At 47.3% G+C, this 16,453-nt stretch overlaps 1 protein-coding gene across 2 annotated transcripts; it reads right to left on the reverse strand.

The window, feature by feature from the left end:
* Positions 1 to 1,132: 1,132 nt before the first annotated feature.
* On the reverse strand, positions 1,133 to 13,045 carry sp1 (sp1 transcription factor). Of its 2 annotated transcripts, none has more exons than XM_066708380.1 (6): positions 12,865 to 13,045; positions 12,161 to 12,246; positions 10,380 to 11,805; positions 4,387 to 4,555; positions 3,902 to 4,098; positions 1,133 to 3,759 (listed from the first exon to the last, which is right to left on the reverse strand). In XM_066708380.1, exons 1-6 carry the CDS (start codon positions 12,869 to 12,871, stop codon positions 3,452 to 3,454), a joined length of 2,193 nt encoding a protein of 730 aa, XP_066564477.1. In that variant the 5' UTR covers positions 12,872 to 13,045; the 3' UTR covers positions 1,133 to 3,451. The 2 variants fall into 2 exon arrangements, with proteins under 2 accessions (XP_066564477.1, XP_066564478.1); XM_066708381.1 differs by having other exon boundaries at positions 12,409 to 13,045.
* Positions 13,046 to 16,453: the final 3,408 nt, after the last annotated feature.

A 16,453-nucleotide genomic window follows, 5' to 3' on the forward strand; every position in this document is an offset into this window, starting at 1 on the left:
AAAACTCTGCTACGGTATATGCACGTATAAACCAGAATTTGACAAAGTGAGAGCACCACAGCTGTCCGAGATAAACAAAGTGGAGAATAAATATGCTGTGTATGAGCAGTGGAATAACTTTTATATAAAAAAAAAAAAAAAAAATGAAAATAAAAACAAGCATCCGTTGGCACCATGGTGAAAAACGTGGAGCTGGGGGGGGCAAATTAGTCAGATTATACACGGAGGGATTTCCACTGCGATGCTTTGGTTTTCTGCATTGACTGCTCAGACTGCCTTTCCAGCCGTGGTTTAAAAGTCAGCCCTTTGCGCTTTAAGTGCTTATCCCAAGGCAAGTCCGGTGGTCTGAGCAGGAGAGAACAGCGGGGGCAGCTAGAGAACGGAGGGTGCTGGACAGATTATTGTATTTATTACATATATCTATCTATTGAAGGGGGTGGTGGGGGTTGGGTTTTCTCAAAACCATTCCCTTGGTCCTCCTCTGTCCTCTCCTTCCATATTTAGCTAGAGGAAAGACTTTGGATTTGAGGATTTCAAATGATCACTAAAGGTGGTGACCCTCCTCCCCGGAAAGCCAGCTGCCAGGGGGGTGGGCCCTGCTCCTGGAGAGCAACAGTCAGTCCTGCAGGCTCTGTAGGTTTCTTCACACCGTTCGCCGGCCTCCCTGCCCTGAAGCCACGCTTAAATTTGGCTAGCCACCACCGCTCCCCCATCCCCCGCCTTACGCAAAGGTTCTGAGCGCCCAGGGCAGCCCGCAGATGCACCACTACAGCAAGGACCCCACCAGGATCCCAGAGAGCCACCGCCCAGCCGCTGTTAAGGATATCTCCGGCCGATCGAAAGGAGCCTGAAGATTTACAGGACGATGGAGGGGCCTACTGACCCAATGGGCAGCAAGAGTGACAGAGGGAAAACCCATCCCACCAGGAAAGAATCCCGACTGGAATGGGAGCTGCCCTGAGGAAGAGCCAAGTCTACAGCCCAGACTGCCCCCATCAGAGGGGTTGAGGTCGCCACAGTGCCCTGTCCAGGAGAGCCCTTCACAGCCTTCCTATTCTTGATAGCTTCATCGAATCAGTGGCTCAGATGTTACTGTATTTGGACTGGAAACTTGAGGACCCCCCACCCCCCACCCCCCTACCCACCACCAGTTGTAGTGTCTGTTTATGTGGTTAAGCTCCACCTTTCCCACCTGGGCAATTGAGACTGAATTCAAACCAGATGGTACTTTGAACACCTTGCAGCACCAAAATCACCCATAAACTCTATACTATTTTGACCCCCCGCCTTTTAAAAGAAAATAATAATAAAAATATATTTATATATAGAATTTGAAGACCCAGGTCAAACCTTGTAAGGAGGTCTTTATGCCCACAATACAGATTGTTGGGTCTGTGGATTAAAAATGAACACTGCGCACCAGTGATGGGACCTCCAGTGCAGATACAAACCCGGCCTGTAACCTCCACCCCCAAGACACTGTGTGTCCCCTGGCTTGTCTCTGGGAAAAAAAAAACACGCTAATGTACACCACGGACCTGGATCCAGTGGTTTTGTAATAAACACAGGACCCAGCACTGTGATCATACATCGAAGAAAAAACAAAAACCTCAAAGGCCCAGTCAATGATGCAAGGTGCCAGTCATACCTTCCTCTTCCCTGTACTGTGCGTCAAACGTGTAGCACAGTTTGCGAACATGTACCAACCTGCACGCACTACGAGATCACTCCCAAGAACCAGGCGTTGAGGTCTCTGATCAACACCTCAGTCTCTGAATGATCAATAACAAAATTTGAGGTGCGTTTTGTAGAGGTTTTTATCATTATTTTTGATTTTTTTAAGAGGGTGTATATTTAATATAATTGTGTACAAGATCCTTATCTTTACAGAACTGAACTGGGGATTTCTTGTGCTAGCACCACAGGAGGGGCAACCTTGCAGGGAGCAAGCAAAGTCAATGTCTGCAGCATCCTGGGTGTATAAACACACACAAAAAAAAATAAAACACGCATACTATCATCTGGCCAGGAGGAGAAAATCTGGGGACCACACAAGACTCCCAGATCACAGAAAATCATCACTTTAATGTTGTACTACGCCCTGACGATGCAATGATTTTCCAGGTATAAACTGTCAGCCTGTGTACCTTTGCATGGCAAGGCTGCAGACATGTGACACCCATCCTCTGGCGCTGATCACACAACTTGATCTCATTGGTTTCCCTGCAATTTCTGAATGACCCCCCCAGCCACATTTCACCCCATTCTGTTTGGATAAAAGAACAGTGCAGTATATAAAAAAAGTTACATCTTCTTTCATAATAAAAAGTTTGTTCCTCAGAAAGCCCAGACACCATGTGCTGTCTCCACTCTGTCCCAGGATTACAATTCCCTACAGCTACTCCCTTCTCCAGATAGACAACATCCCTAACCAAGCTCAGTGAAAGACCGTAGGCCCCCTAGACCCCCCTACAGATGGACCGGACTGGAGACCGGCAGCATGCTGGCTAAACCTTTTCCAGAGTCCAGTTCCCTAAACTTGGTTGCACAAAATATATTTATATATATATATATTTATATATATATAAAAAATAAAATAACATGAAAAAAGTGTTTGTGTACGACATATGTATATATACACCCATACACAGAGTAAGGCAATCTATGGCGATCAAACACATTGATCCCTCCTATGTTAAGATTTGTTTCTATATTATACAAATAAAATACAAAAAAACAGTAAGAAAAAAAACATGAAATAAGAGAAAAATAGTTCTTTTGCAATGATAAATGATAATACAGTTTATCAAGGCATGATGGCTTTGAGTGTACCTATATATATATAAAAAAAAAAAAAGTAATAAATTTGAAAATACAAATTCATCTCAACACCAAATAAAATGCTCTGAGGACGCCTCGCCGGCCCCATGCTAACCACCCCCCCCACTCGACTCGACGCAGTCAGTTCAGCTGTCGGGGAGGGCTGGGGAAGCGCACTAGTGTTTGTGGAAGGCTGGCGGAGGAAAACGAGGAAGAGGAGACAAGGGTGTTGGGGGGTTCCCACTGAAACCCGCTCGTTCCCCTACGACCCTCGCAGCCTCCTCTCTGAAAGGGGTCCCATAGTAACCAGCGATGGCAAACCCGGGCTGGTCGGCCATGCCCCTGCAGGAAGTGGGACGTGGGAGGGAGCCGGGGTGGGGCGCTGGGAGACAGGCAGCAGTTTACAAAGTGTAGTGTGTTGCAGTAGCAGCAGCCTGAGTCCCACACACAGACAGGAGGGGGATAGGAATAGAGTGTGTTGAGGGTGGGGGGCTGGAAACTGTTGTTTCTGGCTTCTGATCAACCGATCTCACGGCATCCTAGTTCCCCCAAGCCCCCCGCCCCCAAAATAAACCCCACCCCATTGTCTAGTGTACCCCTTCCCACCTACCCCCTCCGGCTCCCAGGGGCCTCAGTACCCGTTGCTGTTGATGTTGATGGAGTGCAGGTCGGCCACTTGCATGACGTTGATGCCGCTGCTGGCCAGCCGAGCAATGCCCTCCGGCGACAGCGTCTCCATGGTGATGAGGGCGTGCTGGTCCGTGGCCACCATCCCACCCTCGGAGGCGGAGGCGGTCTCCACGGTGATGGGAACGGTGTTGCCGCCGGCGCCGGCGCTGCCGTTTCCCTTCTTGTTCTGGTGGGTCTTGATGTGCTTGGAGAGGTGGTCACTCCGCATGAAGCGCTTGGGACACTCTGGGCAGGAGAATTTCTTCTCACCTGGAAGGACAAGGCAGGTCAGGGGTCAAGGTAGGGTCATAACCACACAGTCCATTTAGTGCCCATTAAACTTTTGTCAGATGGTGTGCTTCAGTCTGTCAGTCCATCTCTGTCTCTCCATCTCTCACTCTCTTTCACTGACCTGTGTGTGTCCTCTTGTGTCTCTGCAGCTCGTCGGAGCGGGTGAAGCGCTTCCCGCAAAAGGACCAGGAGCAGACGAAGGGCCGCTCGCCCGTGTGCCAGCGCAGGTGGGCGCGCAGATGAGAGGTCTTGCCGTACACCTTGCCGCAGCCTGGGATATGGCAGATGTGCTGCTTCTTCTTACCGGGGTCACTGCTCCTGCACGGGGGAAGGAAGGAGGACACACACGTCAACACAACTAAATAGGTCTAATCCATAAAATATGGAGATTCATGAGGTAACCGAGAGCTCCAACTGGAATGAAAATTAAATGTCACTGCAAGCCCTGACAGATCGCCCTCTGGGTATGGCTGCACTAAATCCCATCAAGCACCATTTTACCTGGTGTTAGTAACCACTATGAATTCTATAATATTATTATTATTATTAATAAAATAATCTAGATCACATAAATTCTAGATAGTTCTAGTTTACTTGTTACCCCACCTTCCCTCCCCATCCTTGCAGTAGGGACAGGTGCAGGCCTCTCTCCTCGTCCTCCGGCTTGGCGGCTGCTGTCCAGGGCTAGTGTCCCCACCCTCGTCCATGGCCGTGCTGTCATCCAGGCCGTCCCCGACTACGCCGCCCTGGACCCCCAGCGAAGACCCCTGATCACCTGGAAAACGCCACCAAAAATCTATTTAGTCAAACCGATACAGAAACAAATCCCCAGTTACTCAATCAACATCTCAGAACTCTGACAATTGTAGCATCAGACATCTTTAGCAGAACCATCTTAAATGAAAGAAAAAATGAATGTTTTAAGTTGAGGGAGGAAAGTACTAGAACCAATGACTTCAGCCAAATTGTATTCCCAGGAGTCAGGTTAATCTCTCTCATATTTCTAAGAAGGTCCCGGAATGTTTTTGCCAACAGCATTCTTCTGCTTTCAACCAGTTTACTGCCGATCCAGGAAACTTACACACTAGGATGAATGAAAACGTATGTGCAAAACATGTATGTATTCATAGACATAAATAAACGAACCAGCCTATTCCTAGGGATGCAGGATGCTATACATTTGAAATCCCACCACTTGACATTTCCCTACAGACCCTGAGTTTCCATCGGGTGTTCTACTCCAGAGCCAGTGTTTCGTGTTGTCAGCGTTACCGCCCGACACCTGCCAGAGGGGACCGAGGCCTCGATGGACACCGCCGTCAACAATACGCCAGCACACCCACGCACAGCATCCTCTGTACAGTCTCTCTGCACATTTGTAAATGTCAACGTGAATCTATGCATCCATATAACTGCTTTGGAAATGAACATGTTGTGAGTGGGAACTGGAGCCTATTTATGCAGGGAAGAGGTAAAAGCAGACTGAACGCAGATGACCTGCTCTCCACACGCCCGTCATGAGATCACGCCTGTGCGGATGAGTCCAATTAAAACACGGTCAAAGGTCACGCCTCCGTGTGTACCAGGAGATAAAGGCTGGTTAACGTTCTACAACAGGGCGGGGCTTCCAGGGCTGAAGCGGTCCGGCACAGTTTCAAGAGAAAACACCAATTTATCTAGATTAGAACACTGAACTTCCCCAGATCGACAAAACAATCAAAACATCACCGATTAAAATTAGAATCTCTCAGTTTAAATTTTCCTACTCTTTACTTATCATAATAAAACATGATCCTCAAAACAATAATAAATAAATATGTAAAGTGGTTTTCCCTAAAGTGCTGTATAATTATGGTGGACTATCAAGGCAGAGCAAGCCTCTGAAGCTAAAGTCGCACATTTAGATGAACACATTGTGGAAGAATGGTTCAGAATGTGTGTGTTTACTTTCTCTACCTACCATGTGATCTACCCAATCTCAGTGCTCTGCCTCGCTGACACGGCATGGAGGCAGCGTTTTACCAGGAGCAAGAGGCTTCCTGCTCGTTGAGTAAACCTGGGAGGGCAGATGTTTTCGGGTTCATCCGAGTTTATCGCTCAGGTGTCTGCATCTCGTCAAAACCAGTTACAAAGCCAAGTGGCACGTATCAGATAGTTATCATAGCAGGAGAATTGTGTGTGTGTGTGTGTGTATGTGTGTGGTGCAGATGCGGGAGCAACTTTTTTTAGCCACATCAGCCTCCCATTGTCACGTTTCCCATGATTCAATTTTCCCAGACACATTGTTTAATTCAATATAGATTTTTTTTTTTTCTATTCTTTTTTATTACAGGCACAGCGAGGTAGTGGTGGAAATGCTCTCCGCCTGCAGAAAGCACCATGCCTCGCAACACAGCAGCAACAACACCACAGGGGAGGTGATAAACGATGAATTAAATAACAGGAAAATGACGACAACAATAACTACCAGAGTGCCCAGGACAAACACAGCAGTCCGACTGTGGGATAAACCGCCCATCTCATAGACGCCAACCTTTTAGTTTGTACAGATGGGTCACAAACTTCTCATTTATAAAGTTGCTTGGTTCACCTCAAAGCAAAGACCCCCAGCAGCATTTTGCTAGCGGCATGTCAAAACCAGGTTGTTTTTAAGTGTCTGAAACTTACTACTTTTTAGCTCCAATCACAGGTTACACAAAAACAAGGGTGTATAATTAATAAGACTAGCACAACTAGTACAGCAGTTCGACCGTGGGATAAACTTTATGTGTGGGTGTTGGACAAGGTTAGCAGTCTAGCGTGTGCACATTACATGACTGAAACGGAGGTGAATATGAGCACGTCGGCAGAAGGAATCCAAGGAATTGTTAAGCAACAGGAAAGCGAGATACGGTCTATCGATCTGCCATCATGGACACACACAGCCACGCTCTCCTGGCATTCTAAACGCGATCCCAACTAGAGCTGGGTGGGGGGTCCTGGCGAGTGTAGCATTACTACATAGTACTCCAAGTCACAGCACACACAAAATTCTCACACACGCCTCAGTAAGCAGGCAACCTACAGATAAGCCCTTCCCTTAATGGGCGGTGTCAGTTTACACTCCTGTTTTGTCAAACACTGCCTGCCACACACATACTGACTCTCTCTCTCTCTCTCACTGCTGCAGTTTAAAACCTGTAAAACCTGTGTGATAGCCAGAGGTAGAGAGACGAGAGAGAGCAACACGTAAACATGTTTACTGAACAGTACCTGGCTAGCTCAGTTGTGCGTAACGACTCGGCACAGTAAGGCCACTCTGCACCACAAGGAGTGGACAGCTTGGTGGCCACTTTTTCAGCTCTTTTTTAAACGGACACCTTCAGAAAAGTTCCTAAAATTCCCAGCGTAATGGACAAGAACGTCACAGATGTGTGGAGGAAAAGGCTAGAGCTACTCATAGGTTTATAGATAAGGGAGCTGGGGCTTTATATTAAGATAGATTCTGCATGTCTTTTGAAATAAGCCTTTATAAGAACGTAAGAAAGTTTACAAATGAGAGGAGGCCATTCGACCCATCGTGTTCGTTTGTTGAAAACTTAGATGGCTGAGCAAGGATCGAGAGTAAAATACCCACACACAAAAAATAGTTTGTTTTTCAAATCAGAAGGAGAGGAAATGGAAGCAAAGGAGCATGGGAAATGGTCCCCTGGATCTAGACCCTACCCACAATTCTGAGAAGCTGAGTTTTCATCCCTTACTGGTAGTAATTGGCCTCCCTTCCCTGTTAACTTCCTGACAATCAGCACTCAAAAAGCATTTCTTTGGGGGAATGCGCTTCACTGGAATCAGTCAGCAAGACTAATGACTGTCTGCACCACAACAACGGAGGCACACAGAACACTCAAGAGTACACAACACGCTAAACACTAAACCGGAAAAGGCTCATGCTTACACCCCTTCATTTTGAGAAGAGTCTGAAAAACACTTCCAAAAAGGCCAACAATCCCAGTATTAATTGTAAGCATTAAAAAAATAAACTTAACATTTAGACGTTATTTAAAGCACTTATGGATTTCGCCTGCCAGTTTGCAAACACAGCATCTTTTTTTCTTTTAATATTTTACAATATATATATACACACACACACACATATATAACCAATAGTCTGTGGTGAGGAAAATACTTCATGCAGATGGATTTAATCTGGGTGAGAACAGCCATGTTTAATTTGAGGTTGTTTCTCCCCTCAGCTCCACACAGACTGAGCGAGAGTCCCTGGCACTGCAGTGAAACTTTGGACTTCAGACCAAAGAACAGCAAACTGTATTCACTGGCACATCAAAGAGAGGTCACCCCAGTTCCACGCCCTGCACCCCGGCTACATGCTTTCAGATGGTTTCTTGTGGTTGTTCCTAATCTGATTCCAATGTTTTTAGTGGGTCTATTGCAAGAAGACGACTTGTCCCATAAAGTCCTTCAGAGCTCATCTGGGACACCCTTCCGTCTTCCAGAACCAAAGCAACCCGTGCAACGGAACGCCTGCTATAAAGCCAGAAAAAATATCTTGACTCCCTTACAAGTCGATGATTTAAGGGTGGCCTTGTAAACGGTCTTTAGAGCCAGGCCTGGCCTTCTCTGATCTGGTGTCGCATAGGGAAATAAAACTGGGTTGGGAAAAAGCATTATCAACGCAGACACCAGACTTGTACTTGAAAAGAGAGGGAGAAATAAAAAAAATAAAAATAAAAAAATACTGATCATCCAACCAAGTAAACAAAATCCGTTACACCTTGAAACAGGCCACAACAGAAAAAATAAGCAGTTCAGTTCAATACTTTCCGAACTATCACTATCCTCCGTGAACAAGGCGATCCTTTAGGGCGCCTTGAGACACTGAAGTGTTGGCCGAGAACAATCACACCTTACATCAACAGACGTTTTGGGTGGCCGAGCTCATTGATATGAATTGCAGACGAGACGGACTACAGCAGGGGAACACAATTACAGCCGACAAACAGTTGCCACAACATACTGGGCCCTCTGAAGAACCAGGTCACAGGCCCCGTGGCTGCATGCTGTTCTCTCTACTATGCCTTATGTGGTTTTAAAAGACCAAGGATGAGATGCATCAGTGCAAGGTACAATTAATAAACACCCCCCAGGGCGGATATCGATGTGCGTCAGCTCCCAGCTCCTATCTGCATCACATCTGGAGAGCACAGACATCTGTGGCATCTGCAAGTTTACATAACACATCCAGGAATGTGTGTGTGTGTGTGTGTGTGTGTGTGTGTGTGTGGGGGGGGGGGGGGGGGGGTGTTTAGTATAATTGGAATAAGCCAAGATATATAAAGCTCAAACCCCAATAGGTTATGTCGTATTTGAATCGGTGAGATTTCGGGCCAAGTTCAAATAGTTTTTATCCAACCTTAAGATCTTACTGCTGAAAATCTGGCCTTTTGGGGCCACTTGTTTATTTGTTTTGTTTTTTACTTCGATTGCGGAGAACTATTAAACTCAATTATTTATTTAATTGGTCTCAATCACTACGTTTCCGAAGTAAAAGATTAAACAGAGCACTATAGATCATGAAGGGTCCAGCCTTCAAGGTCCAGGAAGTGGGTTTAGACAGACAGTAAAGTACCATGATCTGTATAAACTAAAAAGATTCAGAAGTCCATACATGAAGGACAGGACAACGTTAGTCTGACTTGTACACCTGGGCTTCAAACACAGTTACTGTAGATTTGCAAGAACTCAAGTCTTTAGCCTTTCCAAAGCCCAATTTTACATACATTCTAAAGTTATACATTTGAAATGCTTTTGCTTCCCCTGGTGTTCTAGTTAGATTAGCAGTGTGCCAATGGGATGCCACTCAAGATATGCCGTCCCAAGATGCAATACACACAGGTGGGCTCCAGCTTGTCTGAATATGTTGAGAAACCATTTATCTGCATCACAATTAATCTTTCAGGTTCACATCAGGAAATGGGATTTTCTCCACACAGGAAAAGCACTGCAGACTACACAACTTTTGGAATGCGACATCACAAATCAAACCATCATACTAACTCCCCACCACCCCCCCGGCCAGTCCGAAGACCGATCTAATCTTTACACCCTGATCCAGATCCACAAATGATTGACAGCAGACCGGGTGGCAACTCCTGTGGGTGGACAGGACAACAGCCCTTGATCAGTACTTTACAACTACCTAACAGTAGCCCAGCCTTCTCTGTGCTTTAGGGAGACTGGGCTTTCACAGACTAAATGCTGCCTACCTGGAATTGTATTAGCAATCAGAAGTTAAACATTGAACAGCTGTCTGTATTGCTCAGTCAGCAATTATTTCAGCTGGAAAGAGAAAAGGGAACCTCCTACAAACAGGTGTTCTTCAAGTTATAATCAAAAGCAAAACTGTCTTAAAACAGCAGGCCTACATTTTCATCTGAAGGCATCAATGGAATGATAAGAATAACTGATTAAAACAGCAAACAATATATCAATGTGACGATTTTTTCTTTTTCTTTCCTTTGTTCTTCTCAACTTATACTTGTTCCACGCAGTTCTAGGAAGCACAGAAGGAAATGGTAGACTATGGTTGGGGAGGCACTGACCTGCCGAGTTGGCGATGGCGATCGGCACACCCTGGAGCTGGTGCATCTGTAGGCCGGCACTGCCCAGCGTATTGAGGTTGATGGTCTGCAGGCCAGACAGCTGGGCGGCGTTGACAGTCACGGCGCCCCCCTGAGCTTGGGTCAGCTGGGGAAGTGACTGCACAGGCGCCAGGGTGATGGTCTGGGCACCAGCTGGGTTCTGCAGCTGCAGGGTCTGCCAGCTCACCTGCCCGTTGGGGCCCACCGTGCGCAGGAGGATGGAGCCCGTGTTGGGCAGGGCCTGGATCTGCAGGTTCTGGAGGCCCTCTTGGGAGAGGGTCTGGGCGGCAAACACCTGGCCTGTGGGAACGGGTCCGGTGTGGATGGTCTGGAGGGTGGGGGTGCCCTGAAGGAGCTGCTGGGGCTGGATGAGGATCTGTTGCTGTTGCTGCTGCTGCTGCTGCTGTTGCTGCTGCTGCTGCGAGTCCCTGTTGTCTGACTGGCTCTGCTGGAGCTGCACCCCGGCACTCTGGTACCCGTTGCGCTGCTGCGCCTGCACTGTGGTCATAGTGGTGCCGCCCAGAGAGAAACTGGTGGCGCAGCTGCTGTTGACCGCCTGGCTGCTGGTGACGGCCGTCCCCGCGCTGGAGAAGTACACCCCCCCCGCGCTGGACACCGGCTGCTGGAGCTGCTGCTGCTGGAGGGCATTGCCCCCGTCCCCCTGGGCTGAGCTGCCGCTGCTGACGGGCAGCAGAGTGATGTTGCCGTTGAGAGGCATGGGCATGTTGGCCAGGAACTGCTGGTTCTGTAGCACATTGTTGGCGATGCCCAGGTTCTGCAGGGGGATGGCCTGCTGGAGGAGGCTGGGCATGGTGATCAGGTTGCCCCCGCCTGCCCCTCCGCCACCCCCGCGGTTGGTGGCAATAAGCTGCTGGCCGCCACCCGGAGACGACACCAGCTGGAACTGCTGGGCCTGCGCCTCCTGCTGCACACTGACCTGCGAGGCGGCCGTGGTGAACTGCAGCTGCTGCCCGTCCACCGTCTGGAACTGGGGGATCACCTGGTACTGGATGTTGGGCATGACACCGGATAGGGTGGTCAGGACTTGCTGGCCCTGCAGGGCGGGGGCTGAGGCCACCACGTACTGCTGCTGCCCGCCCGCCACACTGGTGGACACCATCTGCCTGCCCTTGCCCCCCTCCCCCAGCCCCCCGCCCTGGCTGGAGACTGTAGTGATGGTGCTGTGGGCCCCCGAGCTGGGCACACTGACTGGGATGATCTGCCAGCCATTGGCCGTGTGGGTGATCTGCGACTGGCTCAGGTCTAGCTGCTGCTGCTGCTGCTGCTGCTGCTGCTGCTCAGAGCCGGCTTGCTCACTCTCGTTAGGAGATTCCATCCGGCTGCACGTTGCCGCCAGCAGTGCGAGGGGGGACGGCTGCTGCGAGTCCTGAAACACACACACACCCGGGATGGGTGGGGTTAGCCGGCTGGAAGGGCGGCCACGCTCACCCTCCCCCCACCCCCTCCTCCCTTCCCCCTACAGCGGCAAGCCCACAGTGGGTTGTGCGGACCGGTCTGAAAGTGTGGAGCCTATGACAGGAACACCCAACACCACCAGCCTCCCTCTATTTTTTTTCCTCCTCTCCCAACAACATGTGCACAAGCGAGAGCAACAACAAACCCCCGTTTGCACGCCGAGCGGCCCGCTCTCCCTCCCGCACCCGCCGCCGCCGCCTCGCACGGCCTAAGCGCATCGGGGAAGCGACAGCACGACCGAGATCAAATAAAGGCAGCCCGCTCACCTGCCCTGAAGCCGCGCTCCTCTTCTGCAGAAAGCCGCTGCCGCTGTCGACCAAGGCAGCCATCTCGTCTTGCTGCTGTTCCTGATCTGAACGACAGAGAGAGAGAGAACAAAACCGTGAAACAAACGTCGCGAACAACCGCAGCGGCGCGGAGCTGCGTGCGAGCGAGGCGCTGCGTAGCCGCGGACTTTATTAGCAGCGCGTCCCGCAGAAGAGACCCGATCCGCCCGAAATGACTTAATAATAACCTGTAATACACGTGGATGTTGGCGGCGCGGCTGTGTTTCAGCGTGTCGTTCTGCGGAAAACACTTTTTTTGGTTGTTTATTTCGTTCTCCCGTAGAAAAGTACCATGAAGACCCGACGGTGTGCGAACTGACCGTCTTATTTCTCCGATCAGGCTCCCAGATGGAAAACAAAACAGTCCGGTTTCACTTTAGGCCGATTAAAGCTCGAACTTCCCGGATCGGCGGATTCCTGCTGTAGTTTTTCTACACAGAAGCAACTTGTTTCATCTTGTGCGTAAAAACTTAAGAGGGAAAAAAAAGCACCGGACCTCACGAAACATAGACCTGCTGCACTTCAGCGATTTCCTCCGGAGCCGTGCAGTTTGTCTTTGTACTCATCTACTCCGCGTAGCTCCCTCCATTTAATCTATTTTCTACCCGTTTTTCTTGATTTTCTTTAAAAAAAAGTTTTCTTACCACTCATTATTCTGTGACGGGAGGAGTTTCTAAGGCTTCTTGAGGGCTGACATCAACTTGGAGACGGAACAACCAAACTTCACGGCGCCACAGCGGAGGCGGGAGATCGGAAGCCCGCGCAGCCAATCAGGGCACGGCTCTGATCCCCGTGTGGCCAATGGGGTTTGCGAGGAGGCCGGCCCAGTCTCCGTTTGACTAGCCGCGCTGCGTTAACCGTGGGTTTGGAATGTTGTGGAGTGAGTGACGTGCGCTGTCTACCAATCACGCATGTAAATTACGGCCGAGTGGCTGAAGGCAGCCAATGGGATTTGAGTTTGGGGGTTGGGATTAGGGTGGGGTCAGGTCGGGGTAGGTTGTGCCTCTCGCGGAACGACTCGAAGTCTGGGAGGGAGGATTTTTTTTGGCGGAAAAGGCGCCATTAATGAGTTTTAACTGCATTTATTTATGTTCGTTTGCAGCCCAGTGAATAGGTAGATTTAAGAACCGTAGGCATGCCATTTGAAATGCATATAGTCGGCAACGATTTCGACATATGTATTAGTTACAGATCTATAGCGTGACAACCGCTGTCTGCTTTAAATTATATTTCAACATTGGTCTGGAAGGCACCGACACAATGTAACATTTATATCGAGTGCAAGGTTGTTCAAAAGCACAGTGTTGTATACGAGGAGAACATGTCGTCCCCCTGAATCCCTCCCCGTAAACCAGTTTCATGATGTGGCAGTCTTTAATAATCATAAAAAACCAGTTATTTAGTTGCAGTCTGATATTTTAAAGAGATTAATATTGTGCCCCACAATTTACACCAGTAAGCATTTGCACACGTCTGTTTTTATAGTTATTTTCCACGATCAGTATAATATTACACGTAAAACGTTTCCTGTGAGACTTGGCACGGTTCCTTGTTTATACTAAGGTTTAATTAGTTTATAGTTAATCAATCTGTGCTTGGTTGTATAAATACACACGGTACCGTATCCCACGTTGTTGGTTAAATGGCCACTTGTACACTACGTGTCTTTTACACAATGCCTTTATTTACCCTTCCCTGTAAATTAGAATAATAATCATTGGATGTGCGTCACACTGGGTAAAGATGTCGGTGAAATACATAAGCAAATATACATTTTGCATGGTTTGCTGTTCCTGCTCGCCTTTGCATAGGGGGTTGAGTCATTATAGTTTGAACTAAAATAGATAAAAAGAGAGTTTTCATATTTTCCCTGGCTTTCTTCAGAGCTTTAACATGCAAGTGGAATTTTAACAACATGTTAAAAGCCAACAGTCAGGACCTGGCAAATCCTTCCTCCGCCCCCTGTGAATCCCTGTTATTGAGCACTTTTGACCTCTTCCTTGTAGAGCAAACATGCCATAGTTTTACTCTTAGTCATCCGTAAGGTCTGCCCTTAATTGACCTACTGTTGCTGGGATAAACAAATATAATGTGGGTGTCAACACACATATATGTATATATACTCTGGGGGGTACCGACCAGAACTGAATTTGCACGAGGAAAAAAATAAGTGTGTGTGTGTTGATCTTAAATCCTTCTAACACATCCTCTGTGAACACTGGCCTTTTAAGTTGGCTTCTCACAGTTTCTTCTGAGAATGTCTACATCCCTGCTTCTGAGCACAAGACTTCTCTTTGAAAGCAGCATGTGTGTGTGTGTTTTGAAGGATCAATGTTAAGAGGTGTGGCGGACAGATCTTGAATGAGAAAGGGAGGGAAGGAGAGAGGAAGAGACTTCATTCAGTAGCTCTCCCCTGAGCTGCTCTACCCAGGCCCCTCCCTGCCCTCGCTGGAGGGCTGGAGGAGAGATGGGCGGCCGGGGGGGAGGGGCAGAGCAGAGGGCACTGGGGAGGTGGGGGTGGGGGTGGGGGTGGGGTGGGGATTGGGGGTTTTCCTGCTGGTGAAAGCACATGCCAGCCTGCATGTAAACAGTGGACGTCCAGGGGGGTGGAGTTCTCGAGCGCTCAGTTACCACGCTGGTCTCTCGGTGCATTGCTCGTGTGCCGTGCTGCCAAGGGGACAGTGTCTGTGGCGGGAGCTCTGACTGGGCCTGTAGCTGCACACCCCCTCACAGCCCTGCTGCACTCATACAGACATATATATATAGTATATATTATATCTATATCTATAATCTAATCTTTGTGCTGATCACACATGGAGAATCCTGAGCAAGAGGAACTGCTATTCATCAAACACAAATATTAATAATAATACAATTTTAATTGAAAAGTTTGAAGTCATATAAAGACTTTCACATTAGTTAAATTACATATAATCATTGACTTTAAGTTGTTTAATACAAGGTTTTTGCCTTTTCTTTACACTATTTTTAAGAAGGAAGATGTTCTTATTGTTTATGTTGCTGCTGATGATAAGCATTCCTGAAGATGTTGATTTTCTGTCTTCCACCTTATTTCAGAAAACGCACAGGATGCTATTATTCTTGGGAAGGCAGCCAAGAGGTGGCAATCTCATTAGTTGCCGTTCAAAATAAGTTAATCAGTCAGTGTGTTATCATTTCTAGTCAACATTAACCTTAACTTGAATGCAGCTCTCTCTGATTCATGTTAACAAGCACTTTTCAACAATAGTTTGCAATTTAAACAGTAATAGATTAGAAGTTTATTATTATAAATCCATTGTCTATCAGGGGTTAAGGCCTAACAGGGCTTCAGTGAAAGCCTACCATGAAACACACTCAAAATTAAGTTATTTCTTCCTCTAAGAGGCCTTATACCTGGAGAGTCTCATTCCCACAGATATTACAGGTGTCTAAATTAGCAGATATTAAATACCTTTACACACAATGGAATGTCTGAGGAACCAGGCCCAACGATTCAATCTAATTTAAAAGTGTGAGCAGAGCAGTGTCGAAAATAAATACCTCTGATCTGACAATATTTAGACAATGGTTTATTAAATGCTACAACATTTTATAGGGAAGAATATTAGCCTATAAAATATTGAGAAAACTAAAGTTAGGTGGCGTAAAACATTTGAATAAAAGGTGCTAGAATGATGAATGTCTATATGAGAGGATTTCCTGTTCAGTGTAAAACAGAAGCTCTTTGATTATGACAGAATTGGAGAAGAACGAGCTTCTGTTGCCATCTAGTGGCGCATTGCAGTTTTGCACCTTAAATGATGGACATTTGCTGTATTTAACGTTTTAAACCAGACACTTAAACACAAAGCGACGTGTCTATATTTTCAGTACTGAAATAATCTGCAGCCTCATATTTACCATATCTCTCATTTACATGTTTTTACATATGTAGGTATTTACATATGCATTCATTTAAATGTATTAACATATATGTTGTTGTGTTAATATAGGGAAAACCAGTTTCTGTTTGAGTTTCTTTGTGAGGGGTGGGTGGTAATTGCCGGAACCAAAAAAAAAATAAAGAAACAAATCACCCGCTTATCAGTTTTGAAGCAGATTTTCTTATGCCCACACCTTTTCAGTTAATAAGATGCATCTTGAAAACAGCCTCACATCTGTCACAGCTGTATTGGATCTGAACTACAAAGTGCGTTTTAAAATATATAACACAACGGCTCAGGACGTCTC

Source organism: Amia ocellicauda, chromosome 7 (assembly GCF_036373705.1).
Source record: "Amia ocellicauda isolate fAmiCal2 chromosome 7, fAmiCal2.hap1, whole genome shotgun sequence".
In the NCBI taxonomy this organism is placed as follows: domain Eukaryota; kingdom Metazoa; phylum Chordata; class Actinopteri; order Amiiformes; family Amiidae; genus Amia; species Amia ocellicauda.